The 17,947-nt window shown below is 42.6% G+C and overlaps 1 protein-coding gene across 2 annotated transcripts in view; it reads left to right on the forward strand.

Annotated features, from left to right (window-relative positions):
* ACVRL1 (activin A receptor like type 1) overlaps nt 1-14,974 on the forward strand; it is a 71,978-nt gene extending 57,004 nt beyond the window's left edge. For both annotated transcript variants that reach the window (XM_083169014.1, XM_083169016.1), the window contains exon 10: nt 12,458-14,974. In XM_083169014.1, the coding sequence (XP_083025140.1) occupies nt 12,458-12,616 (159 nt within the window). In that variant the 3' untranslated portion in view covers nt 12,617-14,974. The remainder of the gene's footprint in view (nt 1-12,457) is intronic.
* Nucleotides 14,975-17,947: the final 2,973 nt, after the last annotated feature.

The following is a 17,947-nucleotide window of genomic DNA, read 5'->3' on the forward strand; positions in this document are numbered from 1 at the left end:
TCCGATATTGGCAGTTTTTCAAAATGGCAATCATTTGCAAGGCATGGTTTTTGTCTTGTAAATGATTGCCGCTTTACAAAAAAAACCTCTGAGATTGACCAGCATCACGCACCCCCAGAAAACACGGACCCTATTAAATATAGGCTTATGTGACAAGTATCAGATGATGACATTGTAGTTTATTTGCAACAGCAGGTACAACATAGCAAGTTGCATTCATGTGCAGTTGGTATCACAGGCAGTAGCATACAGGCATGGCAGACTCTTATAAGGCTCCAATGGTTCCTATTCTAACCTCTGGTAGATAGTCCACCATCGAGAGCAAGGAGACTCTGCCATGGGAAGCCTTAAATCAGGACATCCCAGGTGCTGCTGGTTATACCTGGGATTCTGCTACTGCTAACAAAACCTGATCTGGATCCTCCACATTACTTTCATGTGGGGGAATGCTGACTCTGCCACACTTATTATAAATAGACCTAATTGATTTTACCTTTGGTGCAGTACATTTGGGCAATCGTCACTTGGCTTCTCCAATATTGGCTAAGGCTAGTCTTACCAGACAATCACTTTAAAATAGAACACATTTACTGTGACTGGCTGACTTCAAGACTGCATTGGAACCTGTGTAATTTATGAATGTCCCAGTTTAATGGGATATTATGGTAAGCCTAGCTAAGTTCATGCTCTGACAATGAGCATTGATATCCAGAACATAGTATGTCCCCCCTCCCGCTCCTCCCAATCAAGAATTTCCAGGGAGTTGGCAGCCTCAGGGCCACATCTCCTAGCTAACATCTCTGGTATGATGTCAATGCACAGCATCAGTCCAAGTGAGGGAGGGTGGGTCAGAAGTATCTGTTCTCTTAGATCTTGGCATGATCTATGGTAAAAGCCAGCAATGGTCCTAAACTTACATTAACTACAGTAGGAGTGCAGTGAGTGCGACTGGGTCTCCTGCACCAATCTCATAAAGCCAAATGCTTCTGAATTGTGACACTCCTCCCAGCATGACATGGATCCCCACTAGCCAGGCCCGTTCATCACCTTAGTCATCAATTTGCTGCCAGTTTCAACATAGACATATGGGAACAGAGGCAGATGTATTAAGCCTTAAAAAGAGATTAATGCAAGGGTGATAAAGAGAGAGTACTTTTATCACACTTACATGTATCTCTTTTTAAGGCTTAGTAAATCTGCCCCAAAGTGTAGAACTTGTCTCCAAGTATAGATTAAGCAGTGCCATGTTAAATTAAGGGCACATTGGGCAGCTGCCCAGGGCCCCACAATGCTAGGGGCCATTGAGCAGGGGCTGGGGTGGTCACCCAGTTACAGCTGTGAGGCAGCATTCTCTACCTGCCTCCCAGCCTGCAGTTAGACAGCATGCTGATTGTTGGATAGAGCTATTCATTAATTAGCGTACGCTTAGCCATTCACTGTATGGAAGCATGGTATAGAGATGGTGTGAGACCACCTGAGGGGCATGTTGTGATACATCCGTGGTGATATTGTCCTGTACAAACAGGCCAGGAACTCCCTAACATGGGAAATCAAGCAGGCAAAAAAAAGATCCTCAGACAAGCTGGCGAACAACCTGTCAACCAACGACCCCGCGTTAGCTTGGAGAGGCATGCAAGCTATAACCTACTACAAGATCTCTCGAACCCCCTCCACCATGCACCAGAAAGTAGTGAACGAGCTGAATGATTTCTACTGCAGGTTTGAGAAGGAAGCTACCTGCATCAGTCCTACCCCTGACCGGGGCAAAACGGCTTGCCCACCCTCCTTCCAAAACTGCCACCCCCAGACTCTCCGGGTGGACCAAACAGAGGTAGAAGGAATGTTCAAGAGAGTCAACACTAGGAAAGCTGGAGGCCCAGACGGAGTGTCTCCATCTGCCCTCAAGACCTGTGCAAAACAGCTCGCCCCTATCTTTACCAGGATTTTCAACACTTCACTAGAAATGTGCAAGGTCCCCACCTGCTTCAAAGGCTCAATTATCGTCCCAGTTCCCAAGAGCTCAACTGCAAAAGACCTCAATGACTACATGCCAATTGAACTAACATCGGTGGTCATGAAAGTGCTTGAACGTATGGTGCTGAACCACCTGAGAATTGTGACAAATGCTCTCCTGGAGCCAAAACTCCATTCACTAGGAGTCCCAGAACCTACATGCTCCTGGATCACTGACTTCCTGACTGAAAGGAAACAGGCAGTGAAAGCAGGCGCATTCATGTCAAACACATGCTCAATTAGCACCGGTGCCCCTCAAGGATGTGTTCTCTCTCCCCTACTCTTCTCCCTCTACACAAACGACTGCACCTCAACAGAACAGTCAGTAGAAATTATAAAATTTGCAGACGACACAACGGTTATCGGCCTAATCATGGATGGAAACGAGTCGGCATACAGACGGGAGGTGGATCGGCTAACTAAATGGTGTAGCGGAAACAACCTTGACCTCAACCCGCTCAAAACGGTGGAGATGGTGGTGGACTTCAGAAGGAAACCAAATGCCATGCACCCACTCATAATATCTGACAGAGTAGTGTCGAGGGTCGACTCCTTCAAATTCCTAGGAACAAAGATTTCCTGCGACCTCAAATGGGGTCCCAACATCATTACAACTGTCAAGAAGGCTTAGCAGCGGTTGTTCTTCCTGAGGCAACTCAAGAAAGTCAACATCTCGCAGGAGCTGCTGCTCATCTTCTACACTGCCATAGTAGAGTCTGTCCTTTGATCCTCGATCACAATCTGGTTCGGAGGAGCAAACGAGAATGACAGACGAAGGTTGCAAAGAGTGGTGAGGATGGCAGAAAAGATCATTGGGGCGGAGCCCCCACTGTCCAAGAACTACACCTTGCCAGAGTCAATAAGCATGCAGGAAAGATCTTGGCGGACAAGCTACACCCTGGCCACAACCTGTCTGAACCCCTTCTGTCAGGCAGACGTTTTAGGTCCATCCCAGCAAAGATGACAAGAACTACAAAAGGCTTCTTCCCAATAGCTGTCCACCAACTAAATAGTATTGAACGTACCAAATACTAAATACTAACTCAAACTCTTCTAGATATATGTTAAATGTATGTGATGTATGTTTATGCCTCTCTTCCCACCCCCCTTGTGTTCCCTGCTTGATGCTGCACTGTTACCACAAAAAATTCCAAGTATACGCAAGTATACCTGGCCAATAAAGATGATTCTGATTCTGATACAGGAGTTGTGAATGTGATAGGTAAGTGAATACTAGTTCCCAACTGCCGCAGGGACCCAACCACTGAGTTCACATACATCACAGGGACCCTCTGTCCGCCAGTGCTTCCTGACCCCACGCTGCCAGATCCCGATGCCTGCCACCCACCCGCCACCGCAGCAGTGGGGTGGTGGGTGTGGGGGCCCCAGATGTGTGAGGGCCCCGGGGTCCTGTATCACATGCTCAACCGTAATTTATACAGTCCCGTCCTTTCTATATGGGACTGTATAAAATACAGGACTGTAAAAAATGTAATATTAATCTTCATGCTGGTATTTAAATATGATTCAGCAATGGTCCTCAGCCAAGGCAAACCAACAGTCCAGGTTGTATTGCTATCCAGGCTTAAGCACGTGTGTACCTCAATTAGCTTGATTATACCATATGTGAATAAGCAGGGATAGCCATAAATCCTGGGGATGCAGTTACGATCCCGGCGGTCAGAATCCCGACACCGGAATCCCGACCGCCGAAATGCCGACACATTCTCCCTCCGTGGGTGTCCACGACACCCCTGGAGGGAGAATAAATTAGTGTGCCGAGCGTAGCGAGGCACCGGGCCCGCTGCGTGGCGAGCGCAGCGAGCCCGCAAGGGGGGGCGATCGACGTCCCCCCCTTGTCGGCATTTCGGCTGTCGGGATTCCAGCGTCGGGATTCTGAACGCCGGGATCCCGACCGCCGGGATTCAATACTGAATCCAAATCCTGGACTGTTTGTATGCCTTGAGGACCACTCTATATGATCAATTTACTTTTAGTTGTTATTAATACAATGTGTACTCTTGCTCCACAAAAATTTAACTACGTATTTTTCCCTATGCAATTGTGTTCTGTGAAAAAAAGAAAAACAGTTTTTCACAGTAAAATACATAGGGTCCATGAACAGCCATGAAACTGTATTTCATAGCACTGATTACAACTTTTTAGTACTCTTATTGGGATTTGCATTTGCCAGCCTGAGGCAGGCAAACCAAACACCAGAGAATTGTCAGATTTTAAAAAAGCTAATTGGATAGCCCTGGTGTGCTAATTGCCACAAGTAATTGGATAACAGCCTAATAAGATATACTTTTGAGTCATGTATACTCTTTTTTTCAACTTCTTCTATTGCAGCAATAACACAAAATACAAATGTGAAAGGTATAGATGTGAATTAAGCATATCAGATGTTACATGCAATCATAGGCGTACACGGCACATTTTATTAGGGGATGCACCGTCAAAGGATTGTGCATAGCTCCACCTATTGGGTGTGTCTAACACCGCCAATCAGGCGTGTCTTCCATCATTTATTGGCTGCAATATAAAAAGTCTCTCAGCCACACCCTAATCTCCTGCCTATTTCAGTTTTAATCTTCTATTTACTCTGTGTAACACTAACACATACTTGCCTACTTTTGCTTTCACCTCTCTGGGAGAAGCCCGGAGAGGCAACCCATCAGGGGGGCAGGGACAAGGCTGACATCACTCTGCCCCACCCATGTCGGAAAAACTCAGTGATTCGCGGGCCGCGATGAGGGGACGGGCCTTAAATTATGCAAAATGCAGCGATCACGTTTAAGCCCTGCCCCCTCACCACGGACCCGCGATTTGCGCTAATTAATCCAGCGGGCATGGGGCGAGCGGAGGCTGTGAACAAAAACCGGGAGACTTGCCCACCTTCTCGGGAGGCGGACCCGATTTTCGGGAGGCTCCTGGCCATTCTGGGAGAGTAGGCAAGCCTGCACTAATAGTACATGCAAATCCAGTCATAAACATATATGGATGACGCAGGTATGTAGTGATATGACAATGGTCTAGTACAATTAACAATGCAAACACACATATAATTGATGGATGGGGGCTTCTTTAAATGGAATACAGTTCTAAAAAGCAAAAGTCTTTGGTTAAAGGTATTGCTGGTATTGCTAGCGACAGAGGTGTTCATAAGGGAGCATTAGGGGGTGCCTGTGCACCACCAACACTCAATGTGCGCACACCTATGCATGCAATGATAATTTAGATACAATAGGACATAATTCAGCACACTTCCATGGGGATCCATTACAATATGCCGACTTACATATGGTTTAAAAATACTGTATATGTATATTGTAAGCACATACAGCACAGGTTGAGTATCCCTTATCTGAAATGTTTGGGATTTTTACGTATTTTGGAAATTTTTTCCATACTTACCTGGTCCCCTGGTGGTGCCCCAACATCCACAGTGTCCCCCGGCATCCACAGCGGCCTTCAGGATCCTCTTCAGCGGCATCTCCAGTACCCGGGTTGCACTGGTTTTTGGAATACACGGATAAGGGAGACCCGACCTGTATATCCAAATATTAGCATGAATGGGATGCAAATCAAGACAAAAAAAAAGGGTGCCTAATGCTCAGTGCCTGATTAACCAATAGGCTGTGTGTGTGTGTGTGTGTGTGTGGGGGGGGGGGGTGCCTTGCAGGTGACCACTGAGGATTGGAATTAAGGCTTAATTTATTCCATGCTTTTTAGCTATCACCTGGTTTGATGTAATGTGGGTGGAAAATTGACTGCCAGATGGCTGTGCAAATGCAATTTACTGATGTAACCATTACATTATGTACGATGCCAGCCACAGGCATGAGATCCTACATGCCAGTTGTAGAACCTTCATTTAATGCATATGGGCAGTATGACTGGTGAGTCCCTGAGTGCCCATACACGTGTGTTTAGCAGCATTACAAGGGGAGCTACATGTGTATTAGCCTAGGGCACCTGGAAATTTTAATCAGGCCATGCTAGTGATTACCCATTGCAGTGGCGTAACTATAGCTCCGCAGCCCCCGCGGTGGCGGGGGGGCTCAGAGAAATTGGGGGCGCCGCCGGGGGGGCTGCGGGGCTATAGTTACCCGCGGTCTGCGTCTCGCCCGGCTCTCTGTCGGGACCTTCCTGACGTCACGGTCCCGGCCGGCTCCTGCTGCAATGAAAACTGACAATTAGAAAATGGCTGCCCCCATACTGCAGACAGTTTTCTGTCTGCAGTATGGGGGCAGCCATTTTCTAAGAGTTCGTTTTCATTGTAGCAGCAGGAGCCGGCCGGGACCGTGACGTCAGGAAGGTCCGACCCGACAGAGAGCCGGGCGAGACGCAGACCGCGGGTAAGAAGGGGGGGCAGGTTAGGTGTGGGTGGGGGGGGGCGCCGAATAAACGTGCGGCGGGGGGGCGCTAAATAGTTAGTTACGCCCCTGACCCATTGGATAACACAATAGGAGGATCTCTAAGCAGAATACAGGTTTCATACCAGAGTCAGGCCCATTGAGCTGTCAGTTATCGATAGCACCTTCTTGTCTCACCAAACCATTTGTGACATAGCTGCACTGAGCAAAGATGCTACATCTTATTTACACAAATAAAAGAACTGAAAGAAACCAAGCTACTTCGAAACATGTCAATGATAAATTTGATGTGCAACATTTGTAAATCTGTGTGTGAATGAGTCTGAATCTGTATATAAAATCTACAATGCATTGCCCGAGGCTATTTCTCGCTGCAAGTTCTGTTCTGTTTAATCTGTGAGTTTAGTTTTTATGTATTTAAAACTAATTCCTGTGTGGTTAAATTCGCAGCACAGGATCTGCAATACGTATTTAGTGGAATATTTCTACATCTGCAATGCCAATAAAATGTAAATATAAGGACTGTATGCTACACTTCTCAGGAAGGTTCGGTCACTTTTGGGTGTCTTGCACCATACGGCGTGTTTTCTTACGTATGCTGGTCATTTGACTAGCTCACATGGTAAACAGCCTTTGTGATGTCACTCAGCTTTGGTAAAAAGGCCACTGCTTTGTAGAAAACGATCAGATATCAACAGTATCTGTTGATTTGACATGTAATAATGTAAGGTACGCTTATATTAACTGAGACGTTATATGAAAATGATAGGTACATAGATAGATAGGTAGATAGATAAATGCAGGAAGTGATTTATAACTTCAATAGACTGATCATGACACTTTGAATAGAACTGATATCATATGTATATGTTAATATGGATGTTTTTTTTTACCTCAATGTGCTAATCATAGAAAAGGTAATTATTTTGTAGAAAACTGTCAGATATCAATTATCTGCTCATTTTACATATCACAATGAAAAATGTTTTATCTTTAATAATTACAGATATGTAGATGTACTGTACAAAAGGGGTATGAGCATGCACTAGAAAGGTTTATTATGTGAAATTTAATTTAAAAGAAAACAATAGATGTAATTTTGCCAGTTGGCGGTGCTCCCCAGGGTTTTAATGTACTAATATTACTTAGTGGGTGTTAATTAAGTCAGGCGTCTAAGAGATAGGGAAAGTAAAACACAATTTGAGTGCAATTCTGGGCTCCACACTACAAAAAATAAAAAGTCCAGAGAAGGACAACCAAACTAATAAAAGGAATGGAGACCTTAGACAATGAGGAAAGACTAGCCAAATTGGAAATGTTCATGCTAGAAAAGAGATGGTGAAGGGGTGACATGCTTAACATGCACAAATATATTAAGGGCATCCTATTTACTTTTAAATCAGTTACTAGGACACGAGGACATGCACTTAGACTGGAGGAGAGAAGGTTAAGAACACTTAAGGGCCCTACATACGCAGAGATGTGTGCCAGAGATACATAACGGGAGATTCAGCACAAGAGATTTCACTCTTTCAGTCAATGGGCCACATACAGAGAGATTAGTGTCAGAGATTCATAATGGGAGATTCAGCACGGGAAATTTGAAATCTGTCACAACTGTCACTACTGCACAGGTATACGGCTTCTCATTGAGAAAACAGCCATCATTAATGCTGGGATGCAGAACTGTCCACTGAGTACCCATGAGCACACAACTTTCAAAATCTGCAGTCTAGAATAATTTATGAACACACAAATGTACATTCATAGATGCCCAAATCTGTACACTTCAGCAGGGTAGTTCTGGCAATGAATGCACCAGATTTTCCTGCTCATCGGTGCTGAACTAGGGCACAGGATGGCAGGGCAGCCACTGCCATGGGTGAAATATTTAAAAATGAAAAATAAATGTCTGAAAGGGGAAAAAAAAGAGGAAAAAGTGGGTGGGTGGGGGAGATTAAGAGAGAGGGGGTGATGGGAGGGTTATAGAGGGATGGGGTGGGGTGATGGGGTGTGGAAAGTAAAAGTTTCAAAGGATGCTGATATTAATTATTTTGTCCCTTCTAATTCCCCCCTGCATTTACCGGCTCCGGAGACACTGGTTCTCCCGCACGCAGCTAGGTCTCCTGCACAGCGATGCTGGATGCTGTGTCTCCCGCTCATCAGCGGCAGGCAGCAGCAAGGTCTCCTGCACAGCGCCACCGGGTCTCCTGCTCATCGACCCCAGGCAGTTGCAGTCTCTGCACTTTGGTGCTAGGCTCGAGCTGCGTGGTCTCCCACGCAGCGTCTTTGGTTCAGAGTTCCCAGCAGCGATGGTACCCGATCTTATACAATTTAAAATTGTATACCATTGTATATGGCATATGATGAGATGAGATTTTAAATTTGTATAAGCACACTAATGGGTGCTTTCAAGATCAATTGGCCCCCTATAAGATTTTTAATTGTATAAGCACCCTAATGGGTGCTTACAATGTTAAATGCACCCCCACGCCACCCCCACTATCAACGCCAACCCGAAGCGTGGCGAGCGCAGCGAGCCCGCGAGGGGCGGCGGTACGCGTCCTTTGACCTTTTCATACCCCCACTATCCATGTCGGCGTGGAGTTGATTTTCCATAGTGTGGCGAGCGCAGAGAGCCACCGAGCCCGAAGCGTGGCGAGCGGACGCGTAATACATGTAAAGTATTACGCGTCCGCTCGCCACGCTTCGGGCTCCGTGGCTCGCCACACTATATAAAATCAACTCCATGCCGACATGGATAGTGGGGGTATGAAAAGGTCGGAGGACGCGTACCGTCGGCCCTCACGGGCTCGCTGCGCTCGCCACGCTTCGGGTTGGCGTTGATAGTGGGGGTGGCGTGGGGGTGCATTTAACATTGTAAGCACCCATTAGGGTGCTTATACAATTAAAAATCTTATAGGGGGCCAATTGACCTTGAAAGCACCCATTAGTGTGCTTATACAATTTAAAATCTCATCTCATCGTATGCCATTGAATGCCATATACAATGGTATACAATTTTAAATTGTATAAGATCCCATAAGATGGAAATCGTGGGAGCCGTGATAATACACAAGTACCTATTTTTATTGGCTGATGGGGTCCCAGAGCAAAATAATTTGAGGACCCCTGTACTACACCAATCCAGCTCACATTTTACCCCCACCATATCCAATATCCCCAATGGAGAATTCCTCCACCTTAAAAGAAATTGCTCAGACCAGTCAACTTACAAAGAAAAAAGTTAAGAACTTACAGAACCTCTGAGATCTATAGGTTACATTGGCAAATCAATAAAGTGTGCCCAATATCACTGTGAAAGAATCAACTGTGAGTCTCTGATTTGCCAAAATAAAACAAAACTCATGAGATTAGATCCATGGGGATTTTTTGCACAGAGTGGAAAAGCATAAAGAAGAAGAATTATACCAAACCACAAGCAAATACTGCACACAGATCATGATCTCCCCGCTAAATTACAAAACAATGTGGCAATAAACTGGAAATGATCCCCTAATCTTGAGGATGCACTAGTACGCAGTCATTACTGCACACCATGCAGCAACCACATCAAAATTAGGACAGTTTTGTGTAATGAAAATATGCGATTTTTAGTCATGAAAATGTGCGAATTTGAGGACATGGTAATGTACGTTTCATTGAAAAAAAGGGGGTCCCCCCCTCCTGAGCATAAACAGCCTCTGGCTTATTGAGCCGGACTTTGTTCCAAAACTTTGTTCCCTTGGACTTGTAGTTCACCTGTAAAAAGAATGTTTAAATAAAAACACAGAGAAACTTTAATATATAACTTTAATATACATACACTAATTTCACACCACTATCCATTCCAGGCTCCAGCGGTGACTGTCTCTGCAGCAGCTCAATGAGGCCGGGGCTGGTTATGCTCAGGAAGGGGGGCTCCAAGCCATTTTTTTTTTTAAATAATTTTAACTTTTACACATTTTCTAAGACAGAACCATGCACAGATCTCAATGATCTGTGCGTGGTTCTGTGAAATCTGCCAGTCAGAACTCGATCTATTATTTTGCAATTTTTAGTAATGTTTACCAACACCCTATTAAATTTGTGAGTTGTATACCTTATAATGTGAAAACATCTGGATGCGAATTGAAGTGTGAGAAAAAAATTGACAGTTAAAAACATGTGCTTTTCGTGGCAAAAAGTGCAATTCGCATCCTATTAAATGTGCGATTTTTGGAAAACGTGTGAATTCGGCTGTTTTTTTGCAAAAAATTAACAAAAGTCTAAGGGCAGTATTCAATGAACATAATCGCGGAGTGCAGCGAATCCTGTTTAGGATTCGCTGCACAGTCGCCGTGTTCCGGAGCATCGCTGTCCCCCTGCTATCCCCGTATTCAATGTCGCAGGGGCTCGCTGCCCCTGACGGCGAATCTTAACCCCTGCGGCGTCCCACAGGGAGCCGGGGGACGGCAGCAGGCAGGGAGTTGGAAGTCTCCCTGCCTGCCCCAGAACATATGTGGAGGGGAGGAGGGCTCCCTGGAACCCAGGCAGCACAAGCTGCCCCCGGGAGAGCCAGCAGGGGACCGGGTATTCACTGCTCCTGATCGTGCATATGTAATGATCGGGAGCAGTGAATATATGAATATCTAATGAGCGGCTCTCGGCCCCCTGCTGGCTGTTATGTGTGAAAAAAAAAAAGTTAATTAAATATACAGTATATTCATGTGCTATAAGCACATGAATAAAAATAGCATGCCCATTCACAGAATAAAATTCCTGATTTTTTTACACCAAATGTAAAAAAACAACAACAACTTTATTTTAAAAGTTCACATTCCACTTCACCATGAAAAGATGGCGATTTGCTACACGGTGACTCACGGCGAAAATCACTTAGATAGACGGCGAAAAGTACACGTTGAATAGGGTGATTCACTTTCTGAACGCGAAAAATCACCTTCCAACGCGAAAATAGCACAAATTCACCATAAAACATGGCGAATTGGCCTCATTGAATACTGCCCTAAAAATCGCACTCTATTAAACCTCGGCCCCTATGTTTGGTGAAGTTCTCAAAACTGATTAGATCCCATTTGACTCTGCTTTGTTTATACAATAGGTTTTTAAGATTTGCCAGCTCCTCATGCCGGGATGAGACTCTCTCCGACTCTGAAATAGGATTTGGAAAAATATTGTGAAAATCCTCTGTTCTACATCTATATGACAGTTCCTGTTCCAGGCTACAGGCAGTCATACAGATGGAGCTACGCTTATCAGAGCAGCTCCCGGCGCACCATTTAGTGTGCCACGGCACGAATGAGGAGATTGCGCGTCCCTGGCCCAGCAAGCGGCACGCCGAGGTGTGTCGGCTCACAAAATAAGCATCCATCTGTATTCTGATTGTAAGCTTGCAAACAGGGCCTTCCTACCTCTATGTCGGTTTGTTACTACCCAGTTTGTTTTATCGCTGTTTCCAGTTGTAAAGTGCAACGGAATATGCTGCGCTATATAACAAACTGTAAATAAATCATCAGTAACAAGTAATTTGCCCCTGAGGGTGATATATCTATTTTAAAAAAGCTTCAACATCGGCAATGCAGCAACTCTAGTCAATGGAAATGTATTCACAATAATTTAGGTGGTGAAATAATAAATGTCTGTTTATTCTTTAGTTCAGATGAACAACAATTAAAAATCAAATTTCACAAAGATTTTTACTTTTATGTGAATTATTCATTTCATAAGATTTTTTTTTCTACAAGTTTGTCTTAATAACCAACTTACCTTTGTTAACATTCCTGAGCAGATGTTCAATTCTTTCAGTGACAAATGCAAAAGACTTCAAACTTTAATAAGGCATTCATTTGCTTCACTTGTTTTCCTGCTGCCCCTAAATGCTGGATTTTAAAAACAGTCGGTGCATGAAATCTGTTCATCTGACACTATCTATGCAAAATCCATTTCAATAAGAGCTCTCTTTTCCTGGAGTTCGCTTTTTCTCAGAATTTTTTTCTTTGTGTGTAACAGAAGTTTAAGATCTGTAGAAAATGTAATTTTATTTTTTGCTTATTGTCTCTTAGATTTTATCGGAACTTACAAAGACCATGAGAGAATGCTGGTTTCAGAGTCCATCAGCAAGACTTACTGCTCTGAGGATTAAGAAAACATTAAACAACCTGAAAAATTCATTGGATCAAAGATCAACAATTTCTATGAACAACCTTAAAACTCATGACTGAAATTACTGCACAAGAGAAAATGTTTGTGACACATTTTTCTTTATATTCAGCATCACTGCCTGCAATATGTTCCAGAATTGAAAGGACATTTGTAAAGACAATGCCAAATGCTCGATTTAATACAGTATAACTACAAATACTGTATACCAGCTTTTGACTAATGTTGCCACTAGATTTGCCAGATTATTAGGAAAAGCACCATTACCAGCTGCAAATAAGCCACTTTACTCAACCACTCATTTTTTGGAACATGAGTACTCAACACAACTGGAAAATAAATGGCATATATATATATATATGTTCTACAGCTAATATATATTACATATAGAAAGTCAGAAAGGTGTATCCAATATCAGCTGACATTCAGCATGAGGCTTACTGTATGTTGTGAATATCTAACAGCAAATCTGAGAACAGTATCAGTGATGGTCCATTTGGCTGCATCATCAGCTTCATCATTTCAGCATTGCATATTTGCCATACACAGCACTTATTCCGTCGATAGGTGCATTCATTACTCATTGACACATTTTCAAAGATCCACAGGTGGAGCTAATTATTTCACTTGTGATTCTGTGAGGAGACCTGCAAAACATGCACTGTGTGGGGTCCTGAGGACCAAGTTTGAGAACCTGTGGTATAGAGTATGACATGGCTGCCTCCAATTTGTGTAATAGGCCCACATATATGAACTAATCAAAAACAATGTCCTCCCAAATGTGCAATGCTCAGTTACACATATAGAAGTAAAATACACTTCTGTTTCAAAAACAAATGATATAATTATAGAGTGAGAGGTTATCACAGAAATCAGCAATTATTCTGTTTTCTAGTAAAAACAATCAATTATCCAGAAAACTGTGTGAGTTGTATAATCGAATGATCTGCATTCGTCAGACAATTGCACGTGTCAAACAAAAAAAGTAAGCTGGGAAACAATTAGACACTCTTAAATTATAAATATATACAAAGAGGAAAATACCCAATGCTTCACAATGAAATAAGCTGCGAAATATGGGAATACACCAGGAGCCCCCCACCCCCCCCCCAAAAAAAATATGAACCAAAAATGGATATAGAAATATAAATTAGAAAAAAAAAAACATCCACACTGTATCTCCACTGGCTGCATTGTATGGTATATATATATATATATATATATATATATATATATATATTCTAGCAGAAATCAAAGATACCACTATGCTGTTGATTGAACCCATGAGTGCCGCCTGAATAATTCCTATATATATATATATATATATATATATATATATATATATATATATATATATATATATACATACAGTATATATATATATATATATATATATTCATTCATTCCTAGTATTAATAAAAAACAACAACATAACACATCATAAAAATTGTAATTATACAGAAATATAATTGAACCTACACATATAGAGAGATTTCGATATTATAAAATGAAAAGTCTTTTGGAGAAGGTAAGAAAAAACCCAGTAGGAATATCTGTCATGATCCTGGGGAACTGATATAATTATTTATACCATTATTTATTAAGTAAGTTTTCCAGGATAATTGTGGGTGTTCCCTTTCGGGTTTTGAATGTTGGAGCCAGAACTCTCTTTATAGCCTGTACCCTTGGTACTTATCCAAAGTACTGATCGAAATAAGGAGGGTCAAGGATTGGGGGTCAAGATGTTTATTTATCAGCCATCATTTTTTTTACAACAATTTGAATATATTTTCTGAGGCTCTTCAGTGATTCTTCCACATGATATATTTTAAAAGGAAATAAACACCTCTGCAAAAATCCAGAAGAACTAACCCTTTTTGGGACGGACACTTTGGCTGTATGCAGTAAACCAACCACAGTCTGTAAATTTTGCCATTGGGATCTTAGTCCATGCAAGTAATTTTCTCTTTAAAGGCGGATCTGTACATTGTTCATGTTAATCCCATTTTAAAATACAGGTTGCTGTGTCTGGGGGCATCCATTAATAATGTAGACACAATCGATCCCACTTCAAAATCATATAAAATGTGATTTTGGTAGCTGAAAGGCAGACAGATAAATAAGCTAGCTTCAGGCTATTGAGGATAAAATGGATAGATAAATCAATTACAAGTCAACAATTTTTACATTTACCTTTTGCTTACAGAAGCTGCTTTTAAAATACATATTCACTGTTTTGATTTTTGCTCACTTCAGCACCTGTCATGTCCCAGAGGGCAGTGTCACTAAAAACAGTATTATTTACGGGACTGTTATCTAGTATTAGATATACAAATGTTAATAGCTTTCTAATTTATACTGCAGATGTATATGTTATTATTGACTTATTAGGAATATTAAAAGCATTGACATTTTCTTCATGTATTAGCTAATTTTTGCACCTCAATCAAGAGTTTTGTTTGTTTGTGTTATATCAGTTCTGTCATAGTTTAGTGGTTAGTGCAAGTTCTCCTTCACCTTTACACACAGCCATTTTGAATGCATTAATGCAGTCCATGATATGGGACTATTTATTAAAATGTGGCAATAAGCCTGTTTTTTATTTTATCTCTGAGATAGTATAAAATCCCTTAAAGATGCAATGTATCAATAAAATCTTGGCCTATAGTGACAAAGCTTATATCCTGCTTTGCCAGTCTAGTCTTAGGCTATATACCAGGGGTCTTCAACCTTTAGGACCGAGTGGGCCACATAAAAAAATTCAACTAAGCCCGAGGGCCACTAAGTTATACTGAGGTGTTTTAACGAATAAACATTTCTAAATGCATCCAGCTCACCTCACCCCCCCCCCCCAAAACATTTCTAAAGGCAGCCTGCTCACCTCACATGACCCCCCCCCCCCAAAAAAAAATAAACATTTCTAAATGCAGCCAGGTCACCTCGCAACCCCCAAAAACATTTCTAAATGCAGCCTGCTCACCTTCCATGACCCCCCCCCCCCAAAAAAAAACATTTCTAAATGCAGCCTGCTCACCTCAGATGACCCCCCCCAAACATTTCTAAATGCAGCCAGCTCACCTCACACACACACACCCCCCAAAACATTACTAAATGCAGCCAGATCACCTCACACCCCCCCCCCCCAAAAAAAAAAACATTACTAAATGCAGCCTTCTAAGCCAGCTCACCTCACCCTCGCCAGCTCACCTCACCCTCACCCCCACTCCCACCTTCAAAAACAGACAGCTCACCCTCTCCTGAGGCACCTGTCTCAGTGTCCCTTGCAGAGGGCGGCGGTTGCTGCTGCTGTTGGCGGCGTCGGCGTCTGTGTTTGCTGCTAAGCAGGGACAGGTGCTGGCTGAGGTGCGCGGCTGGCGGCGGTTGTCAGTCTCCTCCCGGCTGTCTGAAAGGGCACGGGTGGGACGTGTGCGCGGCATCAGGAAGTGGACAATGCGCATGTCTGCGCACAGTCCCGCCCGCCCCAGCCTCCACGTCACCCAGCAGCATCCTCCGCCGCGTCCCTCTGCCAAGAGGACAGCGCGGAAGGATTTTTTTTTTCTTTTCATGCAGCAAGAATCTTTTGACTGGTGGGCCAGGCAAAACAAGTCGGCGGGCCACTCGTGGCCCGCGGGCCACGGGTTGAAGACCCCTGCTATATACTGTACACATGTGCGACTCACTTCATGCATGAATTCCCCAACTAAAACCAGGACTTGGGCTTCCAGTTCCACCTATTGGGGAAAAAAATAAAGTAAAAATATCTAAAAATAGATAAATATATAACAAAATGGACAAAAATAGTCACCAAGGGAACGTTTTATAGAAATCATAAGGCATTTTTCCATTTGTTTTCCTCAGTTATCGCTATAACTGTAAGCTTTGAGTAAATACTGTACACTACCTTGAAGTTTTGGAACACATAAATTGTAACAGTTTTTATTGGAATTTCGCCAGTATAATGACCAGGATGTAATGGTAGCCGATTTTAGCAGCCGGGAAAAAGGGGGGTATTCAATTATGTCCGAATTTTATTTTTATGACAGACAAAAAATCTACAATTTAGTTGAATAGGTTGAATGTAAATTCTACCAAAAATTGCAGATTTTCCTATTGCCAGAAAAATATCTGCTAATTGAATGCCCCCCTACACTGGATGTTCGTCTATTCAACTTTTTCCAGGAACTTGGCCAATGTAATGGCACGCATCTTTAACTCTCCAAATGTAAATCGGATCTAACTTCTCATGGCATTTTTAGAGCAGGAAGCGTTTGACTACTTCAAAACAACTGGAATGCGTCGTATAGTATACAAGTTGCAGGCCAGGAATTAATGGTAAGAAAGTCTCACAAAAACAATAAACATTTCTTTAGTTATTTCACCCCTCAAAAACCCACAATATATCCTTTGATCTGTCAAAATAGGTAATGTACTGTACATGTTATGTTTTCCTACTAAATATATTGCACACTCAAGCGGCTTCTGCTGATTAAAACGATATACAGCATATTATGTATGTAATTGTGAATGTATCTGCACAGCATTTATTAGGCTACAGTGTGTTTTCATACAAACACTGTAAATGGTTTGATATGACTTTTTATTGGCAGCTCTTATTCACAGCTGAAAGCATCTGACTTTTAATGAATTCGGACACTATTACATTTGGTGTCACAGGGGTTTATTTACTAAGTAGAAGCCTGGTAGAAATTATTTCGTATAAATTAAAAATAAATTATTCTGAACATGGTACAAGCTTGACAAAGTAATAATCATTTACTTGCACCATCAATTAAGTATACTATGGATGTTTCCTTGTTGATTGCTTCCCCTTGGTTCCAGTGTATTATCCAGCTCTCTTCATTACCAGCAATTCTGGTCCAGTCAGTCTGGTCATTCTCCAGTGCCAATATTCTTAATCATCTACCAGCAAATCCGACCCAGTCCGTTTTGCCTCCATCTGGTTCTTTAAGTATCTTTTAGCAAGTCTGGTCCAGTCTGTCTGGTCATTTTCCAGATCTGTTATTCTTCAATTATCTTCTAGCTAGTCTGATCCACTTTGACTGGTCATTATCCAGTTGTTATTCTACAGTTGTCTTCTAGCAAGATTGGTCTAGTCCATTTGGTTATTCCCCGGTACTTTTACTCTTCCCTGTTCTTGTACAAGTTTGGTTCAGTTTCTCCTGATTATTCTTTAGACTTATCTTCTTCAGTATTCACCCCTATCCGCGGCCTGCTTGTCAGACACTTCTAATTCCAAACCCTTTTAAGGGGGTTCCTGGTAAAGAGTACTGGTGAGTTAGACTCTGCTCCCTTGTTCCTGGTTTTGTCAACCATCAGTTCCTGCTTCTGTGTTATTAGCAGTCTATGTGGTCACAATATATCAAGCCAGCCAG

Source organism: Crinia signifera, chromosome 2 (genome assembly GCF_055691185.1).
Source record: "Crinia signifera chromosome 2, ASM5569118v1, whole genome shotgun sequence".
In the NCBI taxonomy this organism is placed as follows: domain Eukaryota; kingdom Metazoa; phylum Chordata; class Amphibia; order Anura; family Myobatrachidae; genus Crinia; species Crinia signifera.